This window comes from Oncorhynchus nerka, linkage group LG15, assembly GCF_034236695.1.
Source record: "Oncorhynchus nerka isolate Pitt River linkage group LG15, Oner_Uvic_2.0, whole genome shotgun sequence".
In the NCBI taxonomy this organism is placed as follows: domain Eukaryota; kingdom Metazoa; phylum Chordata; class Actinopteri; order Salmoniformes; family Salmonidae; genus Oncorhynchus; species Oncorhynchus nerka.
The window spans coordinates 8388848-8406795 of NC_088410.1; the positions used below are offsets into that span (position 1 = coordinate 8388848).

Genomic DNA, 17948 nt, shown 5'->3' on the forward strand with positions numbered 1-17948 from the left:
TGCAGCGCCGCCCGCCACAAGGAGTCAGCCCGCCACAAGGAGTCAGCCTGCAGGCGCCCAGCCCGCCACAAGGAGTCAGCCTGCAGGCGCCCAGCCCGCCACAAGGAGTCAGCCTGCAGGCGCCCAGCCTGCCACAAGGAGTCAGCCTGCCACAAGGAGTCAGCCTGCCACAAGGAGTCAGCCTGCAGGCGCCCAGCCCACCACAAGGAGTCAGCCCACCACAAGGAGTCAGCCCGCCACAAGGAGTCAGCCCGCCACAAGGAGTCAGCCCGCCACAGCCCACCACAAGGTCAGCCTGCAGGCCACAAGGAGTCAGCCCGCCACAAGGAGTCAGCCCGCCACAAGGAGTCAGCCTGCAGGCGCCCATCACAGAGTCAGCCCGCCACAAGGAGTCAGCCCGCCACAAGGAGTCAGCCCGCCACAGGAGTCAGCCCGCAGGCCAGCCCGCCACAAGGAGTCAGCCCGCCACAAGGAGTCAGCCCAGGCCACCCGCCACAAGGAGTCAGCCTGCCACAGCCTGCAGGCGCCAGCCCGCCACAAGGAGTCAGCCCGCCACAAGGAGTCAGCCCGCCACAAGGAGTCAGCCCGCCACAAGGCAGTCAGCCTGCAAGGAGTCAGCCCGCCACAAGGAGTCAGCCCGCCACAAGGAGTCAGCCCGCCACAAGGAGTCAGCCCGCCACAAGGAGTCAGCCTGCAGGCGCCCAGCCCGCCACAAGGAATCAGCCCGCCACAAGGAGTCAGCCTGCAGGCGCCCAGCCCGCCACAAGGAGTCAGCCTGCAGGCGCCTGCAGGCGCCCAGCCCGCCACAAGGAGTCAGCCTGCAGGCCTGCCCGCCAGGCGCCCAGGCCCTGCAGCCACCCGCCAGGAGTCAGCCTGCAGGCGCCCAGCCCGCCACAAGGAGTCAGCCTGCAGGCGCCCAGCCCGCAGCCTGCCACAAGGAGTCAGCCTGCAGGCGCCCAGCCCGCCACAAGGAGTCAGCCTGCAGCCCGCACAAGGAGTCAGCCAAGGAGTGCCTGCAGGCGTCAGCCCACCACAAGGAGTCAGCCCGCCACAAGGAGTCAGCCCACCACAAGGAGTCAGCCCGCCACAAGGAGTCAGCCCGCCACAAGGAGTCAGCCCGCCACAAGGAGTCAGCCCGCCACAAGGAGTCAGCCTGCAGGCACCCAGCCCATCACAAGGAGTCAGCCCGCCACAAGGAGTCAGCCCGCCACAAGGAGTCAGCCTGCAGGCGCCCAGCCCGCCACAAGGAGTCAGCCCGCCACAAGGAGTCAGCCTGCAGGCGCCCCCAGCCCTGCCACAAGGAGTCAGCCTGCAGGCGCCCAGCCCGCCACAAGGCCTGCAGGCGCCCCCGCCACAAGGAGTCAGCCTGCAGGCGCCCAGCCCGCCACAAGGAGTCAGCCTGCCACAAGCAGCCTGCACAAGGCCCACCACAAGGAGTCAGCCTGCAGGCGCCCAGCCCGCCACAAGGAGTCAGCCCGCAGCCTGCCCGCCACAAGGAGTCAGCCTGCAGGCGCCCAGCCCGCCACAAGGAGCCCGCCACAGCCCTGCAGGCGCCCAGCCCGCCACAAGGAGTCAGCCTGCAGGCGTCAGCCCGCCACAAGGAGTCAGCCTGCAGGCGCCTGCAGGCGCCCAGCCTGCCACAAGGAGTCAGCCTGCAGGCGCCCAGCCCGCCACAAGGAGTCAGCCTGCCACAAGGAGTCAGCCTGCAGGCGCCCAGCCTGCCACAAGGAGTCAGCCTGCAGGCGCCCAGCCCGCCACAAGGAGTCAGCCTGCAGGAGTCAGCCCGCCACAAGGAGTCAGCCTGCAGGCGCCCAGCCCGCCACAAGGAGTCAGCCTGCAGGCGCCCAGCCCGCCACAAGGAGTCAGCCTGCAGGCGCCCAGCCCACCACAAGGAGTCAGCCTGCCACAAGGAGTCAGCCCGCCACAAGGAGTCAGCCTGCAGGCGCCCAGCCCGCCACAAGGAGTCAGCCCGCCACAAGGAGTCAGCCTGCAGGCGCCCAGCCCACCACAAGGAGTCAGCCTGCCACAAGGAGTCAGCCCGCCACAAGGAGTCAGCCTGCAGGCGCCCAGCCCGCCACAAGGAGTCAGCCCGCCACAAGGAGTCAGCCTGCAGGCGCCCAGCCCGCCACAAGGAGTCAGCCCGCCACAAGGAGTCAGCCTGCAGGCGCCCAGCCCATCACAAGGAGTCAGCCCACCACAAGGAGTCAGCCCGCCACAAGGAGTCAGCCTGCAGGCGCCCAGCCCGCCACAAGGAGTCAGCCTGCAGGCGCCCAGCCCATCACAAGGAGTCAGCCCACCACAAGGAGTCAGCCCACCACAAGGAGTCAGCCCGCCACAAGGAGTCAGCCCATCACAAGGAGCCAGCCCGCCACAAGGAGTCAGCCCGCCACAAGGAGTCTCTAGAGCACGATGAGCCAACTAAAGCCCCCCCTGGCCAAGCCCTCCTCTAACCTGGACGATACTGGGCCAATTGTGCGCCGCCCTATGGGACTCCCGGTCACGGCCGGTTGTGACACACTACAGCCTGGGATCAAACTGCGATGCAGTGCCTCCCAGCACATTTGGGTGTGTAAGGGAATGTAATTGTAGACCAGTTAGCCAAAAGAGTTTTGAAATGAGATATAATTTATGTTAATGTTCCACTGGGTAGAGATGAGGCCAAATGTAGGATCAGAGCCATTCTGATAGATGTGTGTCAGAAGAGATGGGACTCTGAGCCCAAGGGCCGGTGTTTATATGCCCTCTACAGAAAGGTCAGTGGACCAAGGTTCAAAGGTCAGATTAGGAAGGAAGAGGTGGTGATTGTGTTTAGGACATTGTACATTGAACTCAAAATTACATCTGGTTAGCAGCGTGTGAATGGTTTGTGGGGTAGGCCGTCATTGTAAATAAGAATTTGTTCTTAACTGACTTGCCTAGTTCAATAAAGTTTAAATAAAAAATATATATTTTGAACAAGATTCCAGCAGGTTGTAAGCTCCTTGTATTGCCTGCCTTCTCACTCCTGTACACTAGGTGGCGCTAATGCAGAAGAATCATACCCGGAAGTACGGTGATGCAGTAACGCAGACAGTCGGCTTATTTACCTTTCTTCAAAACAGTCTAACTAGCTAGTTACTGTTAAAATGGCAACATATAGGATTTCTGCATGTATTTGCCTTAGTTAAGATGGCTGGTTAGGTTTCAAATCGTTTCACGACGAGTAAATTGTTCAACTGACGTGAGTGACCTCGAGCTGATGTGAACGCATAAGAACAACAATCAATAACATGTCGGCAGAATTCACTCTTCCCGGTTCTGACCGACCCATAATGGACGAGGTAAGACACGGGAGAGACGAATGCACGTTAGCTAGCCAGCCAAATCTACTAACATTGTCCTAGCCCGAATGCCTCACATGACATGAATGGTACAAGCTTTGTCTCAAATCGGGTTGTGAACACTCCGTTGCTGTAATTGCAAGACGATGCGTAACAGAGTTGCAGTAATAGCACAGACCGGTTATGCTCAGTCGTCTGAAAACTGATTTGATAGTAGTTGTTCATGTTACAAAGTATAAGGTGAACGCACCAATTTGTAAGTCGCTCTGGATAAGAGCGTCTGCTAAATGACGTAAATGTAAATCAAGCTGGCGGTTTGTTTACTGCTGCTGTTCAGTCAGTCTGTAGTCGCAACTTTGACACCATGTCACTGGGTGGGTCTTTTGAGGCAAGGCCAGTCTTATCTGGGTGGGTGCAATCATTTGTTCCTACCAAGCACTAACACAAACACACTGATCTAGGATCCGTTTTACCTTAGGATTACCTGGACAGGGAGGGTCTGAGGTCAGCATTCTTACTGTTAGATGCTTTGTGAAATACAGGCCCTGATTCCCTGATCAAAGTATTGGACACTCATATAGTCTACCACAACAACACTCATATAGTCTACCACAACAACACTCATATAGTCTACCACAACAACACTCATATAGTCTACCACAGCAACACTCATATAGTCTACCACAGCAACACTCATATAGTCTACCACAACAACACACTCGTATAGTCTACCACAACAACACACTCATATAGTCTACCACAACAACACTCATATAGTCTACAACACTCATATAGTCTACAACAACACAACACTCATATAGTCTACCACAGCAACACTCATATAGTCTACCACAACAACACACTCATATAGTCTACCACAACAACAACACTCATATAGTCTACCACAACACTCATATAGTCTACCACAGCAACACTCATATAGTCTACCACAGCAACACTCATATAGTCTACCACAGTCTACCACACACTCATATAGTCTACCACAGCAACACTCATAGTCTACCACAACAACACTCATATAGTCTACCACAGCAACACTCATATAGTCTACCACAGCAACACTCATATAGTCTACCACAACAACACTCATATAGTCTACCACAACAACACTCATATAGTCTACCACAGCAACACTCATATAGTCTAGTCTACCACAACAACACTCATATAGTCTACCACAACAACACACTCATATAGTCTACCACAACAACAACACTATAGTCTACCACAACAACACTCATATAGTCTACCACAACAACACACTCATATAGTCTACCACAACAACACTCATATAGTCTACCACAACAACACTCATATAGTCTACCACAACAACACACTCATATAGTCTACCACAGCAACACTCATATAGTCTACCACAGCAACACACTCATATAGTCTACTCAACAACACTATAGTCTACCACAGCAACACTCATATAGTCTACCACAGCAACACACTCATATAGTCTACCACAGCAACACACTCACTCATATAGTCTACCACAACAACACTCATATAGTCTACCACAACAACACACATCACCACAACAACAACACTATAGTCTACCACAACAACAACACTCATATAGTCTACCACAACAACACAACAACAACACTATAGTCTACCACAACAACACTCATATAGTCTACAACACACTCATATAGTCTACCACAACAACAACACTCATATAGTCTACCACAACAACACACTCATATAGTCTACAACAACAACACTCGTATAGTCTACCACAACAACAACACTCATATCTACCACAACAACACTCATATAGTCTACCACAACAACACTCATATAGTCTACCACAACAACAACACACTCATATAGTCTACAACACAACACTCACAACAACAACACTCATATAGTCTACCACAACAACACTCGTATAGTCTACCACAACAACAACACTCGTATAGTCTACCACAACAACAACACTCGTATAGTCTACCACAACAACTACAACAACAACACTGTCACCACAACACTCATATAGTCTACAACAACAACACTCATATAGTCTACCACAACAACACTCATATAGTCTACCACAACAACACTCACAACAACAACACTCGTATAGTCTACCACAACAACAACACTCGTATAGTCTACCACAACAACACTCATATAGTCTACCACAACAACACTCATATAGTCTACCACAACAACAACACTCGTATAGTCTACCACAACAACAACACTCGTATAGTCTACCACAACAACACTCATATAGTCTACCACAACAACAACACTCATATAGTCTACCACAACAACACTCATATAGTCTACCACAACAACAACACTCATATAGTCTACAACAACAACAACACTCATAGTCAACAACAACACTCGTATAGTCTACCACAACAACAACACTCGTATAGTCTACCACAACAACACTCATATAGTCTACCACAACAACACTCATATAGTCTACCACAACAACAACACTCGTATAGTCTACCACAACAACAACACTCGTATAGTCTACCACAACAACAACACTCGTATAGTCTACCACAACAACAACACTCATATAGTCTACCACAACAACAACACTCAACAACAACACTCGTATAGTCTACCACCAACAACAACACTCATATAGTCTACCACAACAACAACACTCATATAGTCTACCACAACAACAACACTCTACCACAACAACAACACTAGTATAGTCTACCACTAACAACAACACTCATATAGTCTACCACAACAACAACACTCATATAGTCTACCACAACAACAACAATAGTCTACCACAACAACACTCATAAGTCACCACAACAACAACACTCGTATAGTCTACCACAACAACAACACTCATATAGTCTACCACAACAACAACACTCGTATAGTCTACCACAACAACACACTCGTATAGTCTACCACAACAACACACTCGTATAGTCTACCACAACAACAACACTCGTATAGTCTACCACAACAACAACACTCATATAGTCTACCGCAACAACAACACTTGTATAGTCTACCGCAACAACACACTCATATAGTCTACCACAACAACACTCATATAGTCTACCACAGCAACACTCATATAGTCTACCACAACAACACTCATATAGTCTACCACAACAACAACACTCATATAGTCTACCACAACAACAACACTCGTATAGTCTACCACAACAACAACACTCATATAGTCTACCACAACAACAACACTTGTATAGTCTACCACAGCAACACTCATATAGTCTACCACAACAACACTCATATAGTCTACCACAGCAACACTCATATAGTCTACCGCAACAACAACACTTGTATAGTCTACCACAGCAACACTCGTATAGTCTACCACAACAACACTCGTATAGTCTACCACAACAACACTCGTATAGTCTACCACAACAACACTCATATAGTCTACCACAACAACAACACTCGTATAGTCTACCGCAACAACACTCGTATAGTCTACCACAGCAACACACTCGTATAGTCTACCACAACAACAACACTCGTATAGTCTACCACAACAACACTCATATAGTCTACCACAACAACACTCATATAGTCTACCACAACAACACACTCATATAGTCTACCACAGCAACACACTCATATAGTCTACCACAACAACACTCATATAGTCTACCACAACAACAACACTCATATAGTCTACCACAACAACACTCATATAGTCTACCACAACAACACTCATATAGTCTACCACAGCAACAACACTCTACCACAACAACAACACTATAGTCTACCACAACAACACTCATATAGTCTACCACAACAACACACTCATATAGTCTACCACAACAACAGTCTACACAACAACACTCGTATAGTCTACCACAACAACAACACTCGTATAGTCTACCACAACAACAACACTCGTATAGTCTACCACAACAACAACACTCATATAGTCTACCACAACAACACTCATATAGTCTACCACAACAACACTCATATAGTCTACCATAACAACAACACTCGTATAGTCTACCACAACAACAACACTCGTATAGTCTACCACAACAACACTCATATAGTCTACCACAACAACAACACTCGTATAGTCTACCACAACAACACTCGTATAGTCTACCACAACAACAACACTCGTATAGTCTACCACAACAACAACACTCGTATAGTCTACCACAACAACACTCATATAGTCTACCACAACAACACTCGTATAGTCTACCGCAACAACAACACTCGTATAGTCTACCACAGCAACACTCATATAGTCTACCACAACAACAACACTCATATAGTCTACCGCAACAACAACACTCGTATAGTCTACCGCAACAACAACACTTGTATAGTCTACCACAACAACACTCGTATAGTCTACCACAGCAACACTCATATAGTCTACCACAACAACAACACTCGTATAGTCTACCACAGAAACACTCGTATAGTCTACCACAACAACACTCGTATAGTCTACCACAACAACACTCGTATAGTCTACCACAACAACACTCGTATAGTCTACCACAACAACACTCATATAGTCTACCACAACAACAACACTCGTATAGTCTACCGCAACAACACTCGTATAGTCTACCACAGCAACACACTCGTATAGTCTACCACAACAACACTCATATAGTCTACCACAGCAACACTCATATAGTCTACCACAACAACACACTCGTATAGTCTACCGCAACAACACTCATATAGTCTACCACAGCAACACTCGTATAGTCTACCGCAACAACAACACTCATATAGTCTACCACAGCAACACTCATATAGTCTACCACAGCAACACACTCGTATAGTCTACCACAACAACACTCATATAGTCTACCACAGCAACACTCATATAGTCTACCACAACAACACTCATATAGTCTACCACAGCAACACTCATATAGTCTACCACAACAACACACTCGTATAGTCTACCGCAACAACACTCATATAGTCTACCACAGCAACACACTCGTATAGTCTACCACAGCAACACACTCATATAGTCTACCACAACAACACTCATATAGTCTACCACAACAACACTCATATAGTCTACCACAACAACACTCGTATAGTCTACCGCAACAACAACACTCGTATAGTCTACCACAACAACACTCATATAGTCTACCACAGCAACACACTCATATAGTCTACCACAACAACACTCATATAGTCTACCACAGCAACACTCATATAGTCTACCACAACAACACTCATATAGTCTACCACAACAACACTCATATAGTCTACCACAGCAACACACTCATATAGTCTACCACAACAACACTCATATAGTCTACCACAACAACACTCATATAGTCTACCACAACAACACTCATATAGTCTACCACAGCAACAACACTCATATAGTCTACCACAACAACACTCGTATAGTCTACCACAACAACAACACTTGTATAGTCTACCACAACAACAACACTCGTATAGTCTACCACAACAACAACACTCGTATAGTCTACCACAACAACAACACTCGTATAGTGTACCGCAACAACACTCATATAGTCTACCACAACAACAACACTCGTATAGTCTACCACAACAACACTCGTATAGTCTACCACAACAACAACACTCGTATAGTCTACCGCAACAACAACACTCGTATAGTCTACCGCAACAACAACACTCGTATAGTCTACCGCAACAACAACACTCGTATAGTCTACCGCAACAACAACACTCGTATAGTCTACCACAACAACAACACTCGTATAGTGTACCGCAACAACACTCATATAGTCTACCACAACAACAACACTCGTATAGTCTACCACAACAACACTCGTATAGTCTACCACAACAACAACACTCGTATAGTCTACCACAACAACACTCGTATAGTCTACCGCAACAACAACACTCGTATAGTCTACCGCAACAACAACACTCGTATAGTCTACCGCAACAACAACACTCGTATAGTCTACCGCAACAACAACACTCGTATAGTCTACCGCAACAACAACACTCGTATAGTCTACCGCAACAACAACACTTGTATAGTCTACCACAACAACACTCGTATAGTCTACCACAACAACAACACTCGTATAGTCTACCGCAACAACACAATAGTTCCCCTCTCCAGAACTAGTCAAGGCTGCCTTCTGCCCTTCATCCTCTTTTAGGATGATGTTAACAACCAGCCCAGCCCGTCCCCATCCCACAGCCCCCCTGCATCAGGAGAAGCTGATCAAGAGGACCAAACAGAACCAACCAAAACCTTTTCTCACGGTTGTCTGGACTGTGGGAAAGAGTTTTCCCGCCCATGTGACCTGGTGAGTTTGATGGGTTTTATTTGCCAGTTTAAAAAGAAGAAGACATATACACACAGTACATGAAACGTGACAGGACAACAAGTCAATGACTTAGACTTACAGTCAATGACATACCCCTGTCAGGACAACACAAAACAACAAGTCAATGACCTACCCCTGTCAGGACAACACAATGAAGTGGCTGTAAGTCAATGACCTACCCCTGTCAGGATAACACAATGAAGTGGCTGTAAGTCAATGACCTACCCCTGTCAGGATAACACAATGAAGTGGCTGTAAGTCAATGACCTACCCCTGTCAGGATAACACAATGAAGTGGCTGTAAGTCAATGACCTACCCCTGTCAGGATAACACAATGAAGTGGCTGTAAGTCAATGACCTACCCCTGTCAGGATAACACAATGAAGTGACAGGAAAACACAAAACAACTAATTAATGACTTATTTCCATTGTGTTCCAAAAGGTGAGACACCAGAGAATACACACAGGGGAGAAGCCCTACCCCTGTCAGGACAACACAAAACAACTAATTAATGACTTATTTCCATTGTGTTCCATAAGGTGAGACACCAGAGGGTACACACAGGGGAGAAGCCCTACCCCTGTCCTGACTGTGGCAAGAGGTTCGCCCACTCAGGAGGCCTCCGAGAACACGAGAGGATACACTCCGGAGAGAAGCCTCACTCCTGCTCTGTGTGTGGGAAGAGCTTCACCCAGAAGGGAAGTCTTAGAGTCCACCTACGGACACACACGGGGGAGAGACCTTATTCTTGCTCCGTCTGTGGCAAGAGTTACACCCAAAATGAATTTTTGAAAGTGCACCAGCGAACACACACGGGAGAGAGGCCCTACTCCTGTTCTGTGTGTGGCAAGGGCTTTGCTCAGATAGGAAACCTGAAGAAACACCAGCGGATTCACACCGGGGAGAAGCCTTACCAGTGCCTGGAGTGTGGAGCCAGTTTCACCCAGAAGGACAGCCTGAAGATGCATCAGAGGTCATTTATTTCATACTTGTTTTCATTTTGATCTCCCTGTTGTTTTACCGCAAAGTCCGTTTCCAAGTTTTAAATGCACTTTGAATAAAGAACGATTTGATTTTAGGTCTCACACGGGAGAGAAACCCTGCGTCTGCCCCGAGTGCGGGAAGGGTTTCCGCGACAACGGGCACCTGAAAGTCCACTTGAGAGTGCATACAGGTGAGGTTGATTTTAACGATCGAAGGACATCAGTGTCTCAAAACTCTCGAGTTGTCCACAATGTGGTTCTTTAAATAAAACCTGAATCTTCATGCAGCTATTGACAGTATACATTACAGCACTGTCATTTGTCTGGGATACACATGGCATACAACGTCCAATGAAATGCTTACTTGCGGGTTCCTTTTCAACAACAATAAGAAATAATACGAACATGAAGTAAATGGCTCATTATTGTGGAGTGACACTGTCTGTCTTTCCCACCCATCCGTCTGTCCACCCATCCATCAGGGGAGAAGCCGTACTCCTGCCCCGACTGTGGGAGACGGTTCAGCCAGGCAGACGTCCTGAAGAGACACCAGATGGTGCACACAGGGGAGAAGCCGTACTTCTGCGCCCTGTGTGGGAGGAGGTTCGCCCAGCCTGCCACTCTGAAGTACCACCTCCGGACCCACGCAAGAGAGAACCAGACAGGAGGTGAGTTCAACAACACTTCCCTTTGCAGCCGACGCGTTGCCATAGTAACCATTTCAGTTGGAACGATTTGAATGAACATTCCAGAATGTTACGGCGAAGCTGCAAATAGATCATTTTTCTATGTATTCAAACTGCAGATGCTAATCTTACTACGTTTAATAGAAAGCCTGCATAGCAACATGTATTATTTGTATTATTATTTATTTATTTGTATTATTATTGGTAGTGGCAGTTTAGACAGGAAACAGATACTCATGTTTACCTCACACTGCCTTCTGAGACTGTCGGCCACTTCACTGCCTTCTGAGACTGTCGGCCACTTCACTGCCTTCTGAGACTGTCGGCCACTTCACTGCCTTCTGAGACTGTCGGCCACTTCACTGCCTTCTGAGACTGTCGGCCACTTCACTGTCTTCTGAGACTGTCGGCCACTTCACTGCCTTCTGAGACTGTCGGCCACTTCACTGCCTTCTCGGCCTGTCGGCCACTTCACTGCCTTCTGAGACTGTCGGCCACTTCACTGCCTTCTGAGACTGTCGGCCACTTCACTGCCTTCTGAGACTGTCGGCCACTTCACTGCCTTCTGAGACTGTCGGCCACTTCACTGCCTTCTGAGACTGTCGGCCACTTCACTGCCTTCTCGGCCTGTCGGCCACTTCACTGCCTTCTCGGCCTGTCGGCCACTTCACTGCCTCGGCCACTTCACCACTTCACTGCCTTCTCGGCCTGTCGGCCACTTCACTGCCTTCTCGGCCTGTCGGCCACTTCACTGCCTTCTCGGCCTGTCGGCCACTTCACTGCCTTCTCGGCCTGTCGGCCACTTCACTGCCTTCTCGGCCTGTCGGCCACTTCACTGCCTTCTAGGACTGTCGGCCACTTCACTGCCTTCTGAGACTGTCTGCCACTTCACTGCCTTCTGAGACTGTCGGCCACTTCACTGTCTTCTTCTGAGACTGTCGGCCACTTCACTGCCTTCTGAGACTGTCGGCCACTTCACTGCCTTCTGAGACTGTCGGCCACTTCACTGCCTTCTGAGACTGTCGGCCACTTCACTGCCTTCTCGGCCTGTCGGCCACTTCACTGCCTTCTCGGCCTATCGGCCACTTCACTGCCTTCTCGGCCTGTCGGCCACTTCACTGCCTTCTCGGCCTGTCGGCCACTTCACTGCCTTCTGAGACTGTCTGCCACTTCACTGCCTTCTGAGACTGTCGGCCACTTCACTGTCTTCTCGGCCTGTCGGCCACTTCACTGCCTTCTGAGACTGTCGGACACTTCACTGTCTTCTGAGACTGTCGGCCACTTCACTGCCTTCTCGGCCTGTCGGCCACTTCACTGCCTTCTCGGCCTGTCGGCCACTTCACTGCCTTCTCGGCCTGTAGGCCACTTCACTGCCTTCTCGGCCTGTAGGCCACTTCACTGCCTTCTCGGCCTGTAGGCCACTTCACTGCCTTCTCGGCCTGTCGGCCACTTCACTGCCTTCTCGGCCTGTCGGCCACTTCACTGCCTTCTGAGACTGTCGGCCACTTCACTGCCTTCTCTGCCTGTCGGCCACTTCACTGCCTTCTCGGCCTGTCGGCCACTTCACTGCCTTCTCGGCCTGTCTGCCACTTCACTGCCTTCTCGGCCTGTCGGCCACTTCACTGCCGACACAAAACAAACAGAACGCTGTAGCTAGCATTCTAACGTTCACAAACCATTTCCCCAGGGCCTCAATGCTGCCCAGTGTGTGGACAGGACCTCCCTACAGAGCAGGCTCTGAGAAAACACCTACAGGCACACATGGGGGAGGACCTCGGTCACAACGGGGGACAGGAAGACGGAGAGGAGGAAGTTGGTGGTCTGATCAATTCTGATGGAGAGGACGTTGGCTGGGACCCTTCTCATCTTAGTAAGTGGAGGCAGGTTATTCGTCCCTATTGGCTCCCTATTCCCTACGTAGTGCACTACTTTACCCTAAGATACATCCCAAATGGCACCCTATTCCGTACGTAGTGCACTACCTTACCCTAATATACATCCCAAATGGCACCCTATTCCCTACGTAGTGCACTACTTTAGACCATCCATCCTTCCATCAAATGATAAACATGAGAGAGTCCTGTCCATGGCTCTGGTAGTCTCATTATAACCCATAATACCAACCGATCTCTACATGAGAGAGTCCTGGTAGTCTCATTATAACCCATAATACCAACCTATCTCTACAGGAGTCCTGGTAGTCTCATTATAACCCATAATACCAACCTATCTCTACAGGAGAGAGTCCTGGTAGTCTCATTATAACCCATAATACCAACCTATCTCTACAGGAGTCCTGGTAGTCTCATTATAACCCATAATACCAACCTCTCTCTACAGGAGAGAGTCCTGTCCATGACTCTGGTAGTCTCATTATAACCCATAATACCAACCTATCTCCACAGGAGAGAGTCCTGTCCGTGGCTCCGGTAGTGAAGAAAGTCCTGCTACATCGGACATCAACAAGGTGGGAGAAAATGAGCTTTATACATGTTACTGTAAACTAATGTAATCTATTTCAGGGGCCAAATGTATCAAGCATCTCAGAGTAGGAGTGCTGATCGAAGATCAGTTTTGCATTTTAGATGATAAATAATGGACAAGGGGGGACCTGATCCTATGCCAGCACTCCTATTGGATCTGATCTGAACAACATCACATGCACAAGGGGACCTGATCCTAGATCAGCTTTCCTATTGGATCTGATCTGAACAACATCACATGTACACGGGGACCTGATCCTAGATCAGCTCTCCTATTGGATCTGATCTGAACAACATCACATGTACACGGGGACCTGATCCTAGATCAGCTCTCCTATTGGATCTGATCTGAACAACATCACATGAACAAGGGGACCTGATCCTAGATCAGCTCTCCTATTGGATCTGATCAACATCACATGAACAAGGGGACCTGATCCTAGATCCGCTCTCCTATTGGATCTGAACAACATCACATGTACAAGGGGACCTGATCCTAGATCAGCTCTCCTATTGGATCTGATCAACATCACATGTACAAGGGGACCTGATCCTAGATCAGCTCTCCTATTGGATCTGAACAACATCACCTGATCCTAGATCCGCTCTCCTATTGGATCTGAACAACATCACATGTACAAGGGGACCTGATCCTAGATCAGCTCTCCTATTGGATCTGAACAACATCACATGTACAAGGGGACCTGATCTTAGATCCGCTCTCCTCCTCTGAGCTGCTTTATTAACACAGACCCTGATCTTCAGAGGAAATATTACTTCCTGTATTATTGATCACTGTTTTCATTCTAGAATCCGGGTGACCAATCCGGATCCGGATCGTCACCTGACGACAGAGAGGCCTTCAGTCAGACACTGGGTCCTGACGACAGAGAGGCCTTGAGTCAGACACTGGGTCCTGACGACAGAGAGCCCTTCAGTCAGACACTGGGTCCTGACGACAGAGAGGTCTTCAGTCAGACACTGGGTCCTGACGACAGAGAGGCCTTCAGTCAGACACTGGGGATGAACATTAAAGTAGTGGAGGAGGAGGAGCTGGAGGACTTGAGTCAAACTGTTGGGATGACGGTTAAAGAAGAAGAGGAAGAGGTGGAGCTGGAGGACTTAAGTCAAACTGTTGGGGTGATTGTTAAAGAAGAAGAGGATGATGAGGAAGTCAGCAGATTCATTCAGTACCCAGTAGAAGAAGTGGACTGGGAGGCTGTTGAACTTGGTAAGTAGAGGGAGGGAGTCTATTTTAAAAGAAACATGAAGTAATGAGGACTTACCATCTCTGTGTCCCAAATGGCATCCTATCCCCTACTTTAGACCATAGTTCTATGGGGAATAGGGTGCCATCCTATCCCCTACTTTAGACCAGAGTTCAATAGGGAATATGGTGCCATCCTATCCCCTACTTTAAACCAGAGTTCTATGGGGAATAGGGTGCCATCCTATCCCCTACTTTAGACCAGAGTTCTATGGGGAATAGGGTGCCATCCTATCCCCTACTTTAGACCAGAGTTCTATGGGGAATAGGGTGCCATCCTATCCCCTACTTTAGACCAGAGTTCTATGGGGAATAGGGTGCCATCCTATCCCCTACTTTAGACCAGAGTTCTATGGGGAATAGGGTGCCATCCTATCCCCTACTTTAGACCAGAGTTCTATGGGGAATAGGGTGCCATCCTATCCCCTACTTTAGACCAGAGTTCAATAGGGAATAGGGTGCCATCCTATCCCCTACTTTAGACCAGAGTTCAATAGGGAATATCCTACCCCCTACTTTAGACCAGAGTGCCATCCTATCCCCTACTTTAAACCAGAGTTCAATAGGGAATAGGGTGCCATCCTACCCCCTACTTTAGACCAGAGTTCAATAGGGAATAGGGTGCCATCCTATCCCCTACTTTAAACCAGAGTTAAATAGGGAATAGGGTGCCATCCTATCCCCTACTTTAGACCAGCGTTCAATAGGGAATAGGGTGCCATCCTATCCCCTACTTTAAACCAGAGTTAAATAGGGAATAGGGTGCCATCCTATCCCCTACTTTAGACCAGCGTTCAATAGGGAATAGGGTGCCATCCTATCCCCTACTTTAGACCAGAGTTCAATAGGGAGTAGGGTGCCATCCATACCCTACTTTAGACCAGAGCTCAATAGGGAATAGGGTGCCATCCTATCCCCTACTTTAGACCAGAGTTCTATGGGGAATAGGGTGCCATCCTATCCCCTACTTTAGACCAGAGCTCAATAGGGAATAGGGTGCCATCCTATCCCCTACTTTAGACCAGAGTTCTATGGGGAATAGGGTGCCATCTCATATCTTAAAGGTTGCGTTGTGTATTTCCCATATTGTGTTCTCTATGTAACCCGTACTTACTGTTCCCATAGGAGAGAGTCCTAACCACTGCTCAGACCGTGAGGAGAGACCTCCCCAGCAGGAGAATCACACAGCTAAACACCATCATCACCACACAGAGAACACAAGCCTCACTCCTGCTCCGACTCTATTTGAAGGACCTGATCAAAGCCATTGATTAGGAAATAATTAGGTTCATGATATCATTTAGTTACTGTACCCTATTACAGATATGTATGTTTAATTAATTGCCTTTGATTGAATACATCATGGTTGCAACAACCTGCTTCTCTGCTCTATCAATCATTAGAAACTGGGTGGTTTGAGCCCTGAATACTGATTGGCTGACAGGAGTGGTATATCAGAACATATACCACAGGTATGACAAAACATAGATTTTTACTGCTCTAATTACATTGGTAACCAGTTTATAACAGCAATCAGGCACCTCGGGGGTTGTGGTATATGGCCAATATACCACAGCTAATAACTATCCAGGCACTCCGTCGTTGCGCCGTGCATAAGAACAGTATTTAACCGTGGTAAATGAATAATAACTATCCAATATACCACAGCTAATAACTATCCAGGCAGTCTGGCGTTGCGCCGTGCATAGGAACAGTATTTAACCGTGGTAAATTAATAATAACTATCCAATATACCACAGCTAATAACTATCCAGGCAGTCCGGCGTTGCGCCGTGCATAAGAACAGTATTTAACCGTGGTAAATTTGCCATATACCACACCCCTTCGGACCTTATTGCTTAAATAGACCATTCAATCTGTTAATTTAGCCGATGGTGACCAGACGTCCCCGATTTTGTTGGCCAGTACCCGGATATAGCCTTCCCATAAAATGTCCCTGATTAGGCTTCAGAAATAAAAACAACTTTGAAGTTAAATTTGAGTCTGATATTTCCATTAAAAGAATGGCTATCCCATCCCTGTCCCAAGCTCATCTGCTCCGGCAGCTTTGCCACGGGCCTTTTTATGACAACGTCTGATCAGTGATACATTAACCACCATATGAACAGCCATGTCCAGGTTTTGGTGACAGGTTTTTCACGAGAATATTCTAAAATCGTAATAAAAACAATATGCAATTTCAGAGTTTACTTTCGGAAAAGTAGGCGCCGGACATCACGACAGGGAATTTGCCGGACATTTTAGAAATGTAACGGACATTCATATGCATTCAGACCTAACCTGGCGCAGCCAGCGCCATCAATAAACGAGGGATGTTGGGAGCCCCATTTACATGTTCTTAAAAACAGCCAATAACAAATTACAAAAACACTGTTCCCTGTGTTTTGTTGTGTAGCATAGGCAAAACTTTATATATATAAAAAGACTACTTTCCTAAAACATGAATTGTCCTCCTGTCGTGGTGACTAGTACGGGCCGCCTCCCAGACGTCCTACTGGGTCCACTGCCGCGCGGATGATCTTTGCCTGTGGATCTTCTCTTGACCGCAGTATGGAAGGCCGCGGTATGAGCCTCTTTCCTGGTGAGGGGGGCCTCTCGGTCCTTCTACCGGAGGCTGAGTTAGCAATGGAGCCCTGGGCTTCACTTTATCAACCCGGGTCACCCCTCTTGGTACATCTCTACTTGCCACAGAGGTTATTTCACTCCTTCCTACTGGAAACATTTCACCGGGTAGTTGGTGACACGGTATACTACCCGTCAACGGGGGTTATTTCTGTGTACAACACCAACGAGTAATCCGATATTTATTTATAGTCCGCTCGGGCGCTATTTTAGC

General features: G+C 48.2%; 1 protein-coding gene across 1 annotated transcript; it reads left to right on the plus strand.

Moving 5' to 3' along the window:
- The first annotated feature begins 3022 nt into the window (after positions 1-3022).
- LOC115121178 (zinc finger protein ZFP2-like) lies at positions 3023-17088 on the plus strand. Its single transcript, XM_065000903.1, has 9 exons — positions 3023-3320; positions 9500-9649; positions 10212-10645; positions 10752-10846; positions 11138-11323; positions 13029-13211; positions 13747-13808; positions 14635-15055; positions 16217-17088. The coding sequence occupies exons 1-9, from the start codon at positions 3270-3272 to the stop codon at positions 16360-16362; spliced, it is 1728 nt and encodes a 575-aa protein (XP_064856975.1). The 5' UTR covers positions 3023-3269; the 3' UTR covers positions 16363-17088.
- Positions 17089-17948: the final 860 nt, after the last annotated feature.